General features: G+C 32.0%; 1 protein-coding gene across 7 annotated transcripts in view; it reads left to right on the forward strand.

The window, feature by feature from the left end:
- Nucleotides 1-19498, forward strand: part of LOC125068872 (disheveled-associated activator of morphogenesis 1) — a 116504-nt gene that overhangs the window by 64148 nt on the left and 32858 nt on the right. For all 7 annotated transcript variants that reach the window (XM_047678230.1, XM_047678224.1, XM_047678229.1 and 4 more), the window contains one exon: nucleotides 9745-9903. In XM_047678230.1, the coding sequence (XP_047534186.1) occupies nucleotides 9856-9903 (48 nt within the window). In that variant the 5' untranslated portion in view covers nucleotides 9745-9855. The remainder of the gene's footprint in view (nucleotides 1-9744; nucleotides 9904-19498) is intronic.

Below are 19498 nucleotides of genomic sequence, written 5' to 3' on the forward strand. Positions count from 1 at the left end.
TCTTACAACGCAATGTCTTTGGGCGGTGGTGACCATTGACTATCAGGTGGCCCATTTGCTCTTCTGCCTCATACCATAAAAACAATATATATGTATACAAAGTAAGGATTAAAAATAAAGCCGTTTAAGATTTTTAGTAGTTTATGTCATAAACAGTTTCACCATCGTTTTAAATATATTAAGACCATCCTACATAAATTTTTGGTGCTTTCTTTTTAATATGACTAAAAACTTGACCGAATACGACGGTCGAATTTCTTAATTAATTCTTACTTTTCCTTACGAATAGTAATAAGTGAAGGTTCTAGTATACTACGTCTTACCAGTCTTTAGTATTCGGCACGCACCTTTTTGTGTGTAGGTCGCGATATTTAAGTATCAAATTGTGTGTAGCAACAATACTGTAAGAAGAATCACTAAATAATTCACGTTCACATTTATGCAGCATTTATTTATTTAGATTTTATAGTGTAAATATATTATTTTTATTCATGAATGCTATGTACACTTTGATGAAGTTTAATTTTATTACACGACTGCAAAAAAAGGTGTGTAATGTTTTCGCGGTTCATGTATTTTCGATTGTATGTGTATATGTCAGTTTCTTGTTTCTCCATAACTTTTAAACATACACAGTTTGGGTATCGTTTGAATCCTTACGTCATCGAATGTCATTGGGTATAAATGAATTAATTAATTCGTTCATTGAGTGCGTGCTTGAGGTATACTTATATATATACATCAGGAGGCTTTAAAGTAAATATCTAAGAAAAAGTCTTGGTGAAACCTATTTGTTATAAAATACGTTTTGTATAAATCTAATATATTATGTAAATTAGGTTTTTTTTTCTTAAGGCAACCTTCGCCTTAAGAAAAAAAACCTAATTCAATTCAATTCAAAAAAAGTCAATTCTATCGTTTAGCTCCACTACTGTGGTAAAATATCATTCGACATATATCGGTTTCCAACATATATTTTTCTTCACCGCTGAACAAAAATTATTATAATACGACACAATGGTCATATAATCTCATTGCAAATGAAAATTCCGAGGTCATTTCTTGGATTTGTAGTCGCAATCTTAATCGGTTAAGCTCCACGTTTTATCTACTGTGCCATCTCGTTTCTGTGTATAATGTTATATTATGAATATGTTTAATTTACATTCGAATGTTGCATAAATATAACACACGCTTAGTTCAAATCGCGTGTTACTAAGATGTGAGAAAAGTATTTTTTTTTCACAGTAATATTGCATTTTGTTTCGCATATCCATTCGTTATTACACCTTGTTAGTTAAGTATATACATTCGTATAAATAACTTGACTGATGTCTATATATTTATTGCGTTAAATATGAGCATGAAATTTCTCACATGGTTTCAAAACAGCTGTTGAAATTTTGTAATTATGGATTATTTATATTTCGTATTATCTTCGAGTTCCTTTCTAATTTGTATATTAATGCTCGGAATTTATTTATATAAATATACGGATAATATGATTTAAAATATGTAATGAAGTTGTAGTATGAAATAGACGTGCAATCGGGTCTCGGGCATATATTTTAACCGTAAATGTTTCTTTAATTGACTCGGGCCACAGCGGTAATTCTCTAGGGAGACTAGCAAACTTTATGGAATATATTTTAGTGGTGAAGTGTATGAGCAAACACAGATGCGTTCTCTATTTTCTCATTTCATGTCAAGCTCAAGACCAATGACTTTACGTCCTTTGCGAGACGGGAGATAAACACAGGTCATATAATAATTCCAGGTTGTTACTTTTTGTTGGTTATTTTAACTTAAGGAAATCTGGGAATTAATCTATAATCCAGTCACTAGACTACGAGGCAGTTAGCGTTAGAAAATGAAGTATTCAATGTTCATTTGCTGTACGAGTAACTAATGCAGTTTGTTTTTGAAATGTCAATACAAGTAGCGAAAACAAGTCAGGTGAAAATAGGACGAGCGTACAATGTAACAAGAAATGTCAATTAGTTTAATAATTGGGGTTAGCGTGAGGTGATGTAACGGTCGATAGATCCGGTTGTTGTTTCCGCGTCTCAACGATTGATTGACTGGACGCACGTGTTCTTACTGTGTTTTTTTTTATTAACCTTTTTAGTGGTATTAACGTTTGGATTGTTTGCGATTTGTACTTTCATTGTTATCGTAATTGGGTTCTGTTGTATGCTTGAAATGTAATGGATATAATTTCGTTTTCCTTAGTAATAAATTGTTTTATTCTTTTGTATCTACTTTCACATATTTACAATTAATATCCTCAACGGGCGAGCAAACTAGGCATCTAACGAGATATATCCCTTGTGCTTATATTTACACTGGCTCACTCACCCTTTGAAACAGTATATAACAATATGAAGTAGTTTAAGATCACACCGTACACATTTAACTATAATTTGACACATTTAGTTGGAAATTACGTTCGATTTATAAACTTGTCATTTATCCTAATACAAGTACTAGTCCTTACTAGTACTTAGCTTACTTGGTTTTGGTTCCTAACCTGTTATATATTAAGTATTGTGTATACATTATTTTTTTATTGATAATGTTAAGAATTTCAACGTATCAATAAAGAAATTTCTATTCTTCCACTTCGTCCATCTCTTGTTCTGATGTGACATGAATAATTCATGTTATGTTCGTCGTTTACTTTCAATGCAGTAAGTTCGTCAATTTATCACTGTTTACGTGTCTCCAATGCAAGTGATGTTTAACCGAACCGGATTCATGGTAGAGGCTTCTTGGTTGATCTACTTATTGATTCCGCTCCAGATTGATTGATTGTTGATTTCTAGACCGGATATATGTATATAAATTTAATTGTACTGTATTTGACACTATGTAATTAAAATAGTGGAAAATTGTGGTTGAAATGCTTTTATGAGCCTACCTGAATAAAGAATATTTTGATTTTGATTTCTTGATTCTACATTTTACGTATTTTTTTTTTTATTTATCGTCGAATTTAGACATTTGATAATGAAGTGTCATAATTATTATTATGTTCAATAATTGCATTTATATAATGTTTTTAATTCTTTGTGTCAATAACGAACGTGTGTGTATAATAATTTGTTTTTCAAAACAAGAATATTTATTAAAGCTTCTTATGAATAGTCAATTTTTGTCCATGCAATTAATTTTAATGGAAACTTCATAGTAAATTGATGAATGACTTGTTACCAGATAATCTGGCTTTAAAATTATTTTATTACATGACTGATTACATTTCGGAATGTCGACAATGTCAAAGTGCAGGCATCGGAGAATGATAATTGTAGTCTTAGAATTTGTCCCTAAAAAGAGACAATTATTGAATAATCCTTCTGCTAAACATTCCACGAACAATGATCAAAAATCAAATTTAACGTGCTTACTTTATTTAATCACTTTTGAAATTATCATTCTAGAATATTCTCTCGTTACTTTTTGTTGACGGTTAAATTAAATAGGTATCTAAATAAATACACTTTTTTAATAATATTATTCTTTTATGTTTTTAAATTTAATTATAATATTTTATCGAGAAACAAATTCTCCGTATTTTGGTTCTCTTAACGCGAGATATAAATTTATTCGTTTGTTAACTTAAATCAGATTAAAAAAAATATCCGATCAATTCGGTTATTTTTAATGCCGATTTTGTGTGGTTTCATAACTTAAAAATGTTATTTAAGATGTTATGAAGTATAATAGCTGTAATAGCTCATGGCAACATTTTGAGATCTCATTAGATGTTAAAGTACGATTTTACTTTCACCTCATTGCTCATCACCATTGCGCCAGTTGCGTGATGTGAATTATTATGATACCATCTTCATTAATTCACATTTGTAACAAAAACTATGTAATTTTTATTAACGTACATAAGAAACTCGTTATTTTTACAATCAAAAGAGCATAGGGCATTAGGAATGTTTACGTTAAATGTATTCTTGATTCTCTGTTTTCTAACATCTATAATGTAGAGTATAATAGTTCGAATTCACTTTCACCGCGTGCATCAGCTCATCTGCTATGGCGACGCGATGTCCATAGTAATGACGACCCCCTGACACACTAGCGCAACCATCGTTCACGGTCAGAAGAAAGTGGTCAGCCATTGTTCAGTTGCTTTGGCGAAATTCGCGCTTTCGACGCCCAATATGCATTGATTATAAATATTTTGTATTATGTTCATTGTTCAATTGTTCTCGCTTTACTGTTTATATTTAATTGTTAATTTATTCGTGTTGCTTCGGAGTTCAATGTAATTATGAACGAAGGTTGGCGCAATTTTTGTTTTGAAAAAATGAATAAGTTTTATAAATTCTAAATGTAAAATGTGTTTAGTTTATCGAAGCTAATTAGATTGCGTCTCGTGTTTGATGATTTCATTTTTAAATTAAGAGGGGATATGAATGTGCGTGTTGACAGCTATTTCCCGACACGTTTTAAAAGTTCACGGTCGATGGGTGGTGATCGATTTGGATCATTGTTCGATTTCATTCAGTGCATTCGCAACACTGGCTAGTTCGTTCGGTGATATGATAATTTATTTGTACGCGATGTGGAAATGGCAATTTGCAAAACAGTACGTCGTCCGCTGTAGCGTATATGAATTGATTAAGTATGTTGAGTAATTATCTAGTCTGTAGTCAATTTTATTATATATTTCAATAATCGCTCCATTGGTGACGTCTCTAGGATAACGTTCAAATTCGAGTTTGATATTTGGGTCACCGTATACTAAGACATAACGTACATGGTAATTGTTTTACGTCACTCACGAGATTTCCTCACTAAAGGCACATTTCAAGTAAACAGATATGGGTGGAAACGCCATCAGTACAAGCTAATCATCCGTTCCGATCTACCGCAATAGTTCGCTAAATGTCGAAGCAAAGTTCAAACGAACAATACACTTAGTTTGTGACGAAATCGTTCCAGTGATACGCTTCAGCCATGACTTAGTATTGGAAATGGGTTGGGATTTTTTAAGGTCATGTCAGCTACGAATATTTTTTTCATTTATTTATATTCAACCTTCAATTATTCTTTACCAGATTCCACTATTTGATTCCATTCAGCGCTATACAATGCACGAAAGTGGTCTCATAATGAGGACGATCTCCTTATTTCAGTTGTGTTTGGGTTTGATTGATGTGCTTTGTAAGTACCTAATATAGATCTAGATGGTGTCCAAGGTCTCATTATTAAACCAAGAGGTGCCCACAAGTACTCCTCATCTGCTCAAAATAACTTCGCCATACTTGGTCTGTTTTTCTTCATATTAGTACACGGCTTAAATAAGAGTTTGTTTTTAAAAGGTTTTATATTTATTTGAATCATTTCGTTAGTAGTGTGTTTCAACAAATTGAATTAAATAATGATCCCTTCAGTGTTACAAAGCAGATATTTGAAGTGGTTTTATGAAAGTTCAGCTTTTTTAAATTTGATACAGTTAACATTTGTAATATCAAAATCAATAATTTAAAATACTTTTTTCAACTTATTAAATTAAAATATTGGTTAATTAAACATGTCCGTCATAACTAAATTAACACATTTCGCGTAACTTGGGACATATATCATTCTCATAAACTTAATACGTTTAAATATTAAAGTCGTATTAAAGCAATCTCCCATAATTGCTTTCTAATTATAGTGATTAGCTTAATAGATCAAAAATTTAAATATAAATGGATGAAATAAAATCGGAACATTAGGGAACTATTGCTGCTCTAAAAATTATGGTTTTATCGTTGAGGAGATTATTAGTAATGGTGCTTCAACAAATGTCAAATCAATACTGACAGAACGAGACAGATCAGTGTTTAACATCCGCAAAAATATTTTTAAGTTACGCCGTTAATCGCCGTTAACCATTAATCATAATAACGTCTCCATTAACACTCCTCAGATCGATTGCGTCAGTTAGAGAACAAGCGAGTTTATCGAAAGTTTTTCCTTTTTCGCGATGAGTGTTTAGGCTTAAAGTTATAATATATTTAAATTATGTGCAAGTCAACGAGAGAGATTGTTTACTTTGGCCGTAAACCTGCTTCTTAACACATAATTTACAATTGGACCATATTATCATAGTTTTCTAAAATATTTTTCTCATATAGGTAACCACGCTCGATAGCTCGATCTGGGATATCCTGTGATTTTAGAAATACGCACGACATAAACATGTGTATGTGTGTGTGTATATATGGGTGTGTGTGTGTACCAACAATCACATGACCTATACCCATATTTATCTCAGGAGATATTTTGCAAATCATGATATACCTATGTTATATGAATGATAGGTCTTATGCCAAATAAATAATACTCAATAACATTGTCGATTTTGTATGGAGAGTTTAAATAAAAACAAATAGTAATTTGCTTTCGGATATATGGTGTCTAGGTTTGAAATTGTAATCTTGGACTACGATTTTAATCGTTTTGACCACTCGGCTACCTCGGTTCAGCTACCGGTAGTGTTTTCTTGAAAATTGCCCGTAGATTTAACCCAGTTTTTGAATAATTAATCATCGAGACTTTAGTCAATAGTATTTCACACGAGTTCACGCAAGCACGTTCACGTAAGCTTACATTAGTTTTTTTTGGCGATAAATCAACTTGTAATCAAAACTCAATGAAGTCAATAGGGTGTGTAATATATTTCACAGCTTAAGCAAGCGTATTTAAATTAGCCCGTGTCATCATTCGCGGTTTCACAAATTATTGGAAAATTGGTCCAACGTAAATCGATTTGATGTTTCAAAATTTGCATTTCAATCGGTTATTACTTGCATACGATTGAGCAAATTTGTATGGAACTTGGTAATGTATTTTATTTTTTATTGATTGATATTATCGAAATTCGTGTTGAAAATGTTTGTGTATAGCGTTAATGGTACCAAGGCTTAAGGAGAAGCTGGCTCGATTGAAGTTCCAATTTCGATCACGTCCATTTTGTATATTGTAGTCCACCCTGCTAACAAACTATAATCTTAATCACTCAAAAATAAATGTTATTAGTACCTACTCTTAAAAAGAATATGTCTATGTAATTTTTCGATTTTTTAAATTTGTTTCGTTACTATTTAACAAATATAATAATATTATATATTCTTATTTGTTTTTTATCATATATATTATTTTGATATGATGATTAATCAAACACGATACGTATAGATACATTTATGACACCAAGTTTTACCCCGTCATGTCTATATATTCTTTTAAGGATAAAGAAATCTTTCCTATATTTAACTTTGCCAAATTATAAATTTAAATCTTATTTAATACAATCGTTAATAAATGAGGAACGATATTGCTTCATAAATAACAATAAAGATGATAAACAAATACGTAGTTGTAATAGTTTAGTGATAGTTTGTAGTTCATTTCCTTGCAGGAATATTTTAACTACATTTTACAATGTACAAATTAGATTTTATATGATACGTACGCGTGTCTTTTTATCTTTTGAAATTATTTTTCCATCTCGGGTGTGCTGGAAGAAATCTCTTCAAGGAATAGACACGCCTATTTTGCTTGGTTATGTTTCGTAATTTTTGAAGTAATACTTCAATTGGCGCGTACTGAAAAACTATGAGAGCGTTTTTTTATGATGTTTATGATGCGCGCGCACAGGGTCACGTGAAAATTATGTGATTAAATTGCTTGCTAAACCGACAATGTCTGAAGTAGCTCGAAATAGACAACTTCACACTTTATCTTGTTTTATTTATATAATTAAATTGTGAATGTTTCAATATATTAGCGAATGTCAAAGTAGTGGAGAAAAAAGAAGAAATTACATTTATCATAATAATATTTGCACGCAATTATCATCATCATCCTCCTGCCCTTATCCCAATTTTACTTGGGTTCGGCGCAGCATGTCTTCTTCTTCCATACATTTCTGTCGGACGTCATCTCACAAGTAACATTCTTTCTAACCATATCTAGTCTTTCACACAATCCATCCATCGTTTCTTGGGTCGCCCCCTATCTCTATATCCATCCACATCCATTCTCAAAACCTTTCTCACAACATGGTCTTCATTCCTCCGCATTACATGCCCATACCAAGACAGCCGGTTTCCAGATAGCTTCTCGGTTACGCAATTATAACAAAATAAATAATTCTTAGACGCACCTTCGTTTTTTTGTGTATCATATTTTTTCGTACCAGAAATAAACAGTTACAAAAAATATTAAATTTACATATAAATATTACAAGTATGATTCAGTTTTAGGAAGAGATTGACTTCTTGTCGATTTTATCTCGTTAGTACATTATAGATTAAATTGAACACTGTGATGATTCTAAAGTACTTGATATTTTTTACTTGAATAATAAAATATTTTATTTGAATATCTGTTCAATAATATGTAGAGAACATTAATTTTAAATTATACTATCAAAACATAATTCATGCTAATAAGAATTTTACAACATTTAACGAGTTCCTGTTTTAAAATTAAGCGAGAATGATCTCGGTGATGAATAGTTAGGTGGATTATATCACAAGTTATAGATTAACTAAGAATTTAATTAAATGTCAATTTTATTATTTCTGCATCGATGAAATATGAAAATTCAGTGGTGCTTGCCTGGGTTTGAACCCGCAATCATCGGTTATGATGTACCTACCACTAGGCCATCTCGGCTCTATTATACTATTCACTAACTTATTTTGTTTAGTTATTTTTTACGTAGTATTTAATAGCCTTTTAATACATTCGTATATTTATAGGGATGAACAATAATTTGTTGTCAAGTTTATTTTCTATTCTTTGTGATATCTAAAACATTTTGACATTGGGAAAATAACAAAGTTAAATTATATTAAAACGTGGGGAGTTATTTCTCATAAAATTTCCTATGTTTTTTTGGGATCTTATCTTCTTTCAATTACTTAATTATTTATATATAGGTAAAGGGAAAAAAGTTCAAAGCCTTTCTCTTCTCCGTTCGTCAACTGAGTTATTTTATTCTGTTTGGTACTATTTGACAAACTTCAGTGTTATCATATTTAAAAAAAGAAATGGAATTAAGAGTAGAAAAAAAGTTCGAAACACGCACCGTCAAAACGTTAAATTCGAATTTCGATCCCAGGGCGAAGACTAGTCAGTTTTATTATAGTATCCGTAAACCTTGAGAATAATGTAACTTTGATTTGTGATATAATTTCGCATACATCAAACGTTATTATTATCCTGTCAAGTATTACCTTAATTTACATAATCTCCTCACATTAAGGCATCGCTAATGGTACTTGTATATGCCAATGCTAATATTAGTTTTTGGTATATTGAACAATAATGCAAATTTAATTTGCAACCAGCAATATTTCTAGGTAAAGACACTAGAATTAATTTAATATTTAAAATTAACACAAAGAATGCGCCTGGGTCCAAGCAGTGTTTTCAGCAATCAGTTTTTTTCCTTAAATATGTGCGATACTTTGAAAATATTCTTGTTGTTATGTTTGACGGAACGGTTATTTAATAATTTATTAACTACATCAATATTTTAAAAATTATATTTCAACAAAGTCTTGTCGAAAAATATTCTCATTCTATTTACTTTCAAATCATACATTCGGGATTCGATGCTAGTAAAATTACTTATAAAATATATTGTACGATAAGGACACAACACTTTTTGCGATTTAGACGGGCAATAAATAAGGTTTTGGTTTTTTAATTATGTTGTTTCATTTCCAGGGTCTCCCATCTTGGTCGCGCGGTCTGGAGGCAGCGGAAGCGGCGCGCGCGCGCCTCGTGCGCTGGGCGTGCGGCGACGCGCCCCCCGAACCGGACCCGCCGCGGAAGAAGATGCCTCACGCCCTGCGCCGCCGGTGGCCGATGTGCCCCTGCTTACAAGTAAGTTCACATTCAAACTTTCAATCAGATTATCTTTACTTGGCACAAAAAAGTATAAATCGATAAAAATATCGTGACACATATTTGTTTATTTAAGTGTAAACTTTGATTAAATAATTCCGCCTGCGATTTTATAGTGAAATGGTTAATATTTCAAAAAATGTATTAGAATGGTATATTACAAATGGTTATTGTGGATTATCCCTAAGAGATAGTCATACAGGTACAATTGCGGCCCTTTTTGTAGACCTTTTTAATGTGCACTAAACTGTAGTGCATTATTCTGATCTATCTCGTTCGGGTTCGGCCAGCGTTTGAAATGTGTTTATTTACGAAATCACATTAGAAACCTCTAAAATTATCAGTGTTTCTCTACTATATTATGCCTGTATTATATATATAACCATTCCTCTTCATCACAATCCGTTGCGTAGCTTTAAAGATCTAAGTATACATAGGGACAGACAGTCAGCGAGAAGCGTTTTTTTTTTGTATCATAGTGATGTACTTATTTAAAAAAAAATGCCTAACCGATATTGGCGCTTTCGCCGATTTTTCTTGCTGCGGTGGCGTTAGTGCGTAGGTTCCTTATTTTAGTTATATTGAGATGATATTCGAAATAGTACCTATGTGATAATAATAAATTTGTTTCGGAGTCGCTTGTCAGTCAACGCTTTATTTAAATGATATTAGTCATATATCATATTGTAACGCACCAATTTGCCATTTGTTGTGGCATTTCGCTGTATTTCACAAACGTTTTTGGCCCTGTTTTGATTGAACGAGAAATGCGAAACGTAATTCAATTATTACCTTTATTACCATGTACAATAAGATGTTTATTCGCTTGGGTTGTCTTCGAGTTAAAAATTAACATATTGATATACACGACTGCCGACTGGTGACCTAAATTGAAATTCGTAAGATATGTTGATGAATGAAGTTGGATAAACAGAATTTGTAATTAAAAAATATATACAATTAGGGTTACATCGTATGGAATTAATTATAAAATTTAATTTATCCTTAATGTCACGAATATGTTTAGAATATCAATATTAATTTTATACACTTGATGATAAAGAAAACCGCATATTAACGTTTTTAAAATGACGTTTTATTTACTTGGTGGCACTTTGCAAGCCCGTCTGGGTAGGTACCGACAATTCTTAATTATGTTCTACCGCCAAGCAGCAATACTGAGTACTTATTTACTTAGTGCGCCAGTTAGTAACAAGGGACGTAACACCTCATTTCCCAAGGTTCGTGGCATATAATTGGCGATGTCAGGAATGGTATTTTTTTACCGCGCCAATGTCTACGGGCAGTGGTGACTACTTACCATCAGGTGGCTTTTTTGTCCGTCCGCCTACCATGAAATTGCAACGAACAAAATTTATAAGATTAATCGAGTGGCAAACTAGTGACCAGTCGCTCGGTTGTCATATTTATGACGTCACAATGTTAATGGTTAACGTGCTTTTGACACGAGTTGTATTCGACTGTTTGAAGTGGCCGATTTAGTACTCTGACGTCACATACGCTCGGTAGCCCTACATCAGTACTCAATTTACAAATACCTTTATAATATGGTCCTTGTAACTTGTTAAATCTATACTAATATTTTAAACTGTCTGGTACCTCTTCACGCTGAAACTGCTGAACCGTTCGAGATGCAATTCGGCGTAGAGATAGTCTGAGTTCCGCGAGAAGTACATAGCCTACGACTTTATTTAATTTAGCCCTCGAGGGGTAAAATAGGCTAACGTTTTGTGTGAAGTTTTATAAATTACGCGTGCGAATATAACCGCAGGTCGAGTTCGTTTTATTATGTTTATATAGTAATATCCCAACCAACTTATACGTGATGGTGTAAAATTGTATTTTAAAAATTCTATGTTTGTGATGTTTTGATTATATTTAATTAATATTATAAATATGACATCGATACATTTTCTTGTCAATTGTTGCGGAACGTGTCATATACACCAGAGATCACGTAACCCGACACCGGATATCGGGTTCCTTTGGGTCGCAGGTTCGTTTAATGTGCCACTTTCACCGCAGCACTTGTTGAAGACTAGCCAATAACTATAATTAGTTACACTCTACATACTATAGATTCTTAATTGTACCATTGTTTAAAGTTTGTATAAAAGTAATGATTTAAATCGTATTTGAATATAAAAAATCTATACTAATATTATTATTGCGAAAGTTACTCTGCCTGTTATCCTTTTCCGTTTTAAGATTTCACTCAACCCTCCGAACCGATTCCGTTGAAATTTTGTATGGAGATAGTTTGAGATCCGGGGACTGTCACAGGTTATTTTTTCACCCCTCTTAAGCGTGTGTAAAGCCGCAGGTTAATCTCGTAATTAAATATACTCGTATTTGTTACTATCTTGTTACTCTTAGTCTATGTCAATTTTTATATTTCTTTATAAAAAATGTGCTTCTTACACGAGTTGTATTTGACTGCTTAAAGTGGCAGATTTAGTACCCCGACGTCACATACGCTCGGTAGCGTAACAGTACTCAATTTACAAATTCCTTTTGCATGTGAATAATCTTATGATGTAATAAATTTTCGTTTGTTGCTCTATAACGGCATGTTTTTTTTCAACAATTTTTTAATTTGATTAAATTCCATTCAATCAATCAACCCCGACTTGGCTTAGTTATAACATTTATTAGTGCATAAAGTTCTTATCTATAATACATTGTTACACTCAGCTTATTAAATAATTAAAATAGTTAATGCATATAACATTACGTCATTTATTTGTGAACATTTTTGTCCAATAAAGGAAAAATACATTTTATTAAATTGATTTGTGAATAAAGATCTTGTTATCGTTTGGGTCGCAATGTAAACTTAGACTGTATAATATATTAATAGTTTGTACATTCTGTGATAATTTATTTTTGTATAAAGTAAAAGATTGATAGATTGATATACAGATGATTATAACACAACACACATTTTAGATGCTGTTCCGATTAAATTAAACACTATTTTCTAACAGGAGTTTTTTTTAATGAATACGTTATTTGCACATTCACTGGGTTCGCTGTATTGACGGTTTTAGAATAAATAGGAATTTAATATTTTATTTTCACTTCACTTTTTATGTTCCCTCATCGCTACTGTTGTTTTCTTTTTAAATGTTCATAAACAATGATGTCCAACAATCACCAAAGTTACAGTGGACCATTCAAAGTGACCATTCCTAAACTAATTTAATGTATGCTTATGATAGAATCTCAGAATAAAGCAATGGTAGCTGTGATTACTGAGCCCAAGGAATATTAATGCAATTTATACTTTAAATAATAATCATAAAATGAATACAAAAGTATAATTCTATGATTTCTCAATAAATATAGCTGAAACCCTTAACGAATATAGCAGAATATAGTGGCAGTCTTTTACAGTGATGGCAGATTTAAAGAAAATACTATTACCATAGTAAAATTGTAGTAGAGTAACAAAACGTCACGCAAGCATTGCTGTATGGCTCTCTCCGCCTGCGTCACTTTTATTAGGAGTTTTGCTATTTATTACTCCAGAATTGCAGAGCAGCTAATGAGAGTTAATGGATGCACATGTGGCAGATTTCCTCACAATGTGTCTCTTCACCGCCACACATGAAAATTCAATGGTTTTTACCGCAATCTTCGATGAAGATTCACGTGTTCTAACCAGTGGGTTGAACACGTGACAATAAAGGCGTTGGAGTTATTCATTTTATTATTTTTCTGTTGGAAAGTTTAAATTTTCGACATTAACTTGGTAATTCGAATGTGGTTGATTTGCCAATGGCACAGTTTGCTCGTCATTGTCGTTGCAGTTTATAATGTTACCAGTCTTACCACAGATCACGCTTTTACTTGCCAATCTATCAGTCCTATTATAGGCAACATTGACACCGACGCGAGTAAAAGTCTGATCAGCTATAAAGCCGACCATCCATTACATGTGTGCTATGTTCAACGATGGGCAGTAAAATAATTTGTAATAATGTCTGGATGCGATGTATCACTTTCTAATTTATGGTTTTTGAGATAATGTTTCTTATACGTTTGCATATTTTTTGTTCAATAAAGGAAGAGAAAAATATTGAAATGTAAGCATATTTATAGCTTATTGATACTTCTTACAAAGGTACTATTTTAATTTGAAAGCAACACTGGTTACACAATTCGAAAAAAACAAAATTGGCACATAAATATAATCTAAGCAAAAAGGTGCACTAATAATACGCAATCAATTAAGCCATATGTGTTATTATTATTACACATCTTTTCTAGTTTAGTAAATCTTAAGGAAAAGTAATTTCCATAAAAGTAAGCAATAAAATGCCTTTATTAATTTAATGTCATATGTCTTGAGTGTTTCGAGTCGATATAATATAGCGTAGTATTGTGAAATTGGTGGAGTTAGACTTGACGTCAATTATTATCTTAATCTCCGTTGTAGGGCCGAAATATACAACCGGCGGTATCTATCGAACAAGTTGTTAGGATTGGAAAGCCGGCATCGATGTCGGTCAGAGCCGGTGTGTGTTTATTGTGGTGAGATATCTGAGTGATGGTCGTGGCATGTGCCGGTGCGGTTTTTAACCGGTAATAATCGGTTTGTTTTATTGCCGGAAACATATTTTTCACTTTGATTTATGTGATTGATTTAATTATATATTTATATTTTATTTTTATTGAAAATGATTAAAATTCATAAAGCAATTTCCAGTCTTCTTCATTGTATTTCAATTATAGGTGTTAAATGAATTTGCTACGACCTTATAACGGTAGATGGCGTTTATTGGATATAATTGATTCTAAATCGCGCAGGGAATGTTTTATTACTGGACCTAATCTAGAAGGATAAACGACAGAGACTACTCCTTGGTTCATTTATCATGAGATCCTCGTGATTGCTTAACGCTACGCTTTCGCAAAGTTTCCTTCTAATTTTATTACCAAAATGCCTTAAAAATTAAATCCGACTGTCATGTTGATAGCGATTTTATAACGTGGTCATTTAATCACATTAAGTCCCATGTCATTAAATCTGCGGAAACAAAATGTGTCTATTGAAGAACGTTTAATTTTTTTTAAATATTATTATATTATATAAGTTTAAGATTTGCACGATATTCATAATAATAGTTTATCTACATTAAAGAAATGAGTAATTTAATTTAAAAAACCTTGATTTTTGACGCGGAAGTACGACAACTACACATCCGTGACCTCTAGGACGCGAGAGTTAAACTTCATTAATACCAATTAAGGGCAACGACAGGACTTGACTGATTGCAGTGCGAACTTGCATCATGGCCTTTGCCGATGGCATCTTTAGATTAAACCAGCTCGGCACCTTCAACTTATAGTAGGGTTTTAAACCTTTGAAGCTAGGCTATACATCGAACTAAGCTTGGAGCTCACTTGCACAATTTAGTGACAGATATTTAAAGAATTCAACATGCTATGATTACTTGATTGAATATAAAACAGTGTCATTATCGCCATTGTAGAATGTTTTAACTCGTTTACTTTAGTTAATTTAGAATACAATATTCAATAAGAATATTGTTTTATGTCAAAAGTCTTTATAGTCTGACTGAATTTCGGATGAGACAGTTATTCTCAAGAAGTTGCCTAGGCAAGGTGATAAGATAGTGTAATGTTTGTGGCAAACTTAGGTCTATTTTATATACGCGCCAATCAATCGATACGAATAGGGAGAGATCAGGTGAACAGACTAACAGCTTTTTACTCTTAAGAGGAAAGCCCAATAACATTGATTTTCAAGACCGTGATCACAGAAGCTTTTGTCATATAATGTACCTGACTCACAGTTAATATATATTTTTTTGTGTTTTTTAAATATGCTCTCAAACGCAATTTTTAATTTTTTGTAATTATTATTTTTATTTTTATCAGTACATCTTTCATCCGTTCTGAAGGAAGATTCTACCAAAGAGAACACTATTTATTATCACTATTTTTGTGTTCATTATGTACAATTGATTATATTTACGTATCCTACATGAATATTAACGAATCACAGTTTACTTTGATCGTTTAGTGGGATTTAATTATACCAGCATGATTCATAAATATTGTAATGATATCAGGTAGAATTTTGAATATTCTGGTCATTGACCTTCTTTAACATAACCCACGCAGAGGAAGTCGTAGGCAAGACTAGTTTAATTTAAGCGCATTCATAATGTTCAAAATAGATCAATTCCATATTTTGATTATTTAAAAATGGAATAAATGAATATTTATTGAATACATACGTATTTAAGTCAGAATTCCACATTTATTTACTTTAATTTAAATACTCTTCTACATGGACAGTAGAGAATAGTTATCTATGCTTCTTTACTAATATTATAAATGCGAAAGCAACTCTATTTGTCTGTCTGATGTTCTTTCACGGCCAAACTACTCAACCAAATTTTATGAAATTTGCTATCAAGCAAGCTTGAACTCCAAGAAAGGACATAGACTTTTTATGCCTACCAGTTAACAACCAACCCCTTTTTATAATTTAAGTAATTTTATTTTACTATTTAATAAGAAGAATTCATTCTAAAATACATTTTATACGCGAACAACAGAAACGATCGAAGCTAACGCATCAATAGATATGCAGGTAGCGAGCGATCAAATTGAACTGCACTAGTAGTTTAAGTATAGAAATCAGAAGGCAAACAGTATGAACTACTAATAAATAAATAGCTCAAGTGTATACGGGCCGTACGGAAGTGTGAATGTCGTAGGATCTACCCTTAAGCTATTGTACGAATTATTTATAATAAAGACAGTAGGTATGTTCTTGAAACGGTAAAATGATAATTATTGTGTTATTGTAATGTTTATGTTCTTGTATAAGATGAACGAAGTGTTCTTGATCGATTTCGGAGACGCTGGCTAAGTCGGTAGTATAGTGCTTAAGTGTGTATGAAAACAAGAAGGTTATCACTGCCGACTTAAAACTTCATGGTGCTACTGGCTGAACTGGATTTGAATCCAGTACCTTGTGATATGCAGGCTTATAACCTACTAAACCAAAGATTCAGTTTGTGGTACAAACTATCCAATGACCTGACGTACTTCAGTCCAGTCGTAGCAAAGTTATGACTAACACAAACTTATCAGTCACGTATGTCAATGTATTACGAAGCTTAAACGGAATATCCTACAATTAATGATCATTTAATTGTTAATCGAATTAGAGCGAGACAATAGGTACGGGTGGAAGCGCGGAAGTAATTACAACGAACATACAACCGCTCGACTGATTGAGATACATTGTCGACCGGTGACAAGACAGACATGTCGCTCGATTGAAGAATCCATTAGTTTTGTTTCATTTTTAAAGTGAAATGTGACCTCTTCAACTTGTACGTGTTATTTATTAAAGCGAGTCTTTAAAAATTATAGACACACATAATTCGTAGTGAATTATCAAGTGAAAATGTTTTCAAGGAAGCGTAAAAATAAGCAGAGTTTCTCGTTGAAGAGAAAATGTTCCATCAAACCAAATGTAAGTTTCGTATTTGAAATTCGAGTCTAAATGTTTCTTAAATATGGAGTAAAAATTTACTATAAAATATATTATATAAGCCATTCCAGTACTGAGAATAGACAGATCGCACTGTGTGGTACAATAATATTATAATATGATCTATTTTGTTTTGGTATTTAAAAATTGTGATATATAATTTTTCTGTCTGCGTTGGTAACAGGATGTTGCTTCTTAGAATAGCTTTTTGTACTGACTTTGTTTATTAATTTGAAATACTTGTCCAAATGTCGTAATTAAGTTTTTAGACGACGATCTTGAATGACGTCTGAGTCCTGGGAACGATTCGCTAATTGTAATTAAAAGTATTTTGCAACGGAGTCTGTCAGAGTAAAATATGGTTAATTCTAACTGGGTTAGATTTGAAAATCGCTTAAATTTTTATTTAACCAAAAAAAGAAACTAATTTTGGTTTCATTTCTGACTTAACGTCGGCTTCATGTGTTATGTGGGGGGCAGGTGTTCAGTATCCTATTTCCTGTTTTCTATTCCTGTCAACGTGTATGCAAAGTTTCATGATGTTGACGGAAAGCGTACTAACAAACTAACTTTAACATCAGTAATATTAGTTAGGATACGTTATAGTGATGGCATACAGGATTTTGGAAAATTATGTCATTTTAAAGTTAAATCGAGTTACCACTGGAACATTTACGAGCCGTTACAAGACCAATCTCTATGAGAAATGGTGGCCGAATGGACGCAGTCTACTATCAAACAATTAATTTTAAAAAAGCAATTTAATAAAAAAAAAAACAATGAAAGTCGTAAATGTGAATAATTTTAATATTATACGTGCATATAAATATATTCATTCTCTCGGGACATCCTCGGTGAAGTCATCGACGAAAATACTAGTGCGTCGTCTTGTATACTTTATGGATCAGGGTTGATACAATATTTACATTCGTTTATTTGTTTTAATATAAAATATGTTCTCGAGTTTGTTTTCTCTTAAGGATGCATGCGTTGAGCGTCATAAACTTGCTGTTTAAATTTTTTTATTTTTTATTATTTATATACAATAAGCCGTAGAAAAAAGAGTTTAATACCGTCTTCTTCTATGTTTGTCAGACGATTTTTTTTAATTGGATATTGTATATATGAAAACAAATTGACAAAAAATAACAAGTTTCTTTCACCGGTTTTTCTCAGGTCGATTTTACTTTCCGCACCGGCTCGGCTGTAGCGTTCAATTTGACAATAAACAAACAGCCGAAGAGAATATTTTGCATTGCATTCATATACTTGTTCTCATAAATTTTGATAATTTCGTTTGAGTTTCGATCAGTAAATATAATCACAAACTCACTTAACTAATATTCTAGATTGGCTGGAATTGTTTAACAGAGACTACATTTTCTTTGTAACACGATGTTTTCCTTTTAAATATTCTTAAAAAGGTTGGTATATAAATATTTAAAAAAAAAAGTTTTGCAAAACGTGTAAATTATTATATATTATATTTTTGCAGTAGGTATAAGGTATATGTATTATATTTTATCACGGTCGGAATACCATGTTGTCATGGAGATTTGAGTATAGTGTATTTGAGATACGTATATTTGTTCATAAAAGTGATTACTGAGTCTAATCTATAGAAGTATAAAAGACGAAAACGTTTTAAAGTAAGTTTTATAGTTACATGTAATAATAAGGATGGAGAGAATTCAACGTGTAACTCGGTCCAATGTTAAAGGATAGCTTATTTCTTAATATAGTATGAAACAAAGTCGCTTCCCCTCGTCTTTACGCCTATATATTTTAAACTACGCAACGGATTTTAATGCGGCTTTTATCAATAATCAAAGTGATTCGAAAGGAAGGTTTAACATATAACATAAAACATATAACACGCCGTTTAATATTTACATGTAAAGAAAAGCCGAGAATTTCAATGTTCAAAAATTTTTTGTATGTTGTACCCGTGTCGAGTCGGGACGGTTAACTAGTTTATAATAAAAACAATTTGTTATTATCCTCATATATAAT

This window comes from Vanessa atalanta, chromosome 14 (genome assembly GCF_905147765.1).
Source record: "Vanessa atalanta chromosome 14, ilVanAtal1.2, whole genome shotgun sequence".
NCBI classification, from domain to species: domain Eukaryota; kingdom Metazoa; phylum Arthropoda; class Insecta; order Lepidoptera; family Nymphalidae; genus Vanessa; species Vanessa atalanta.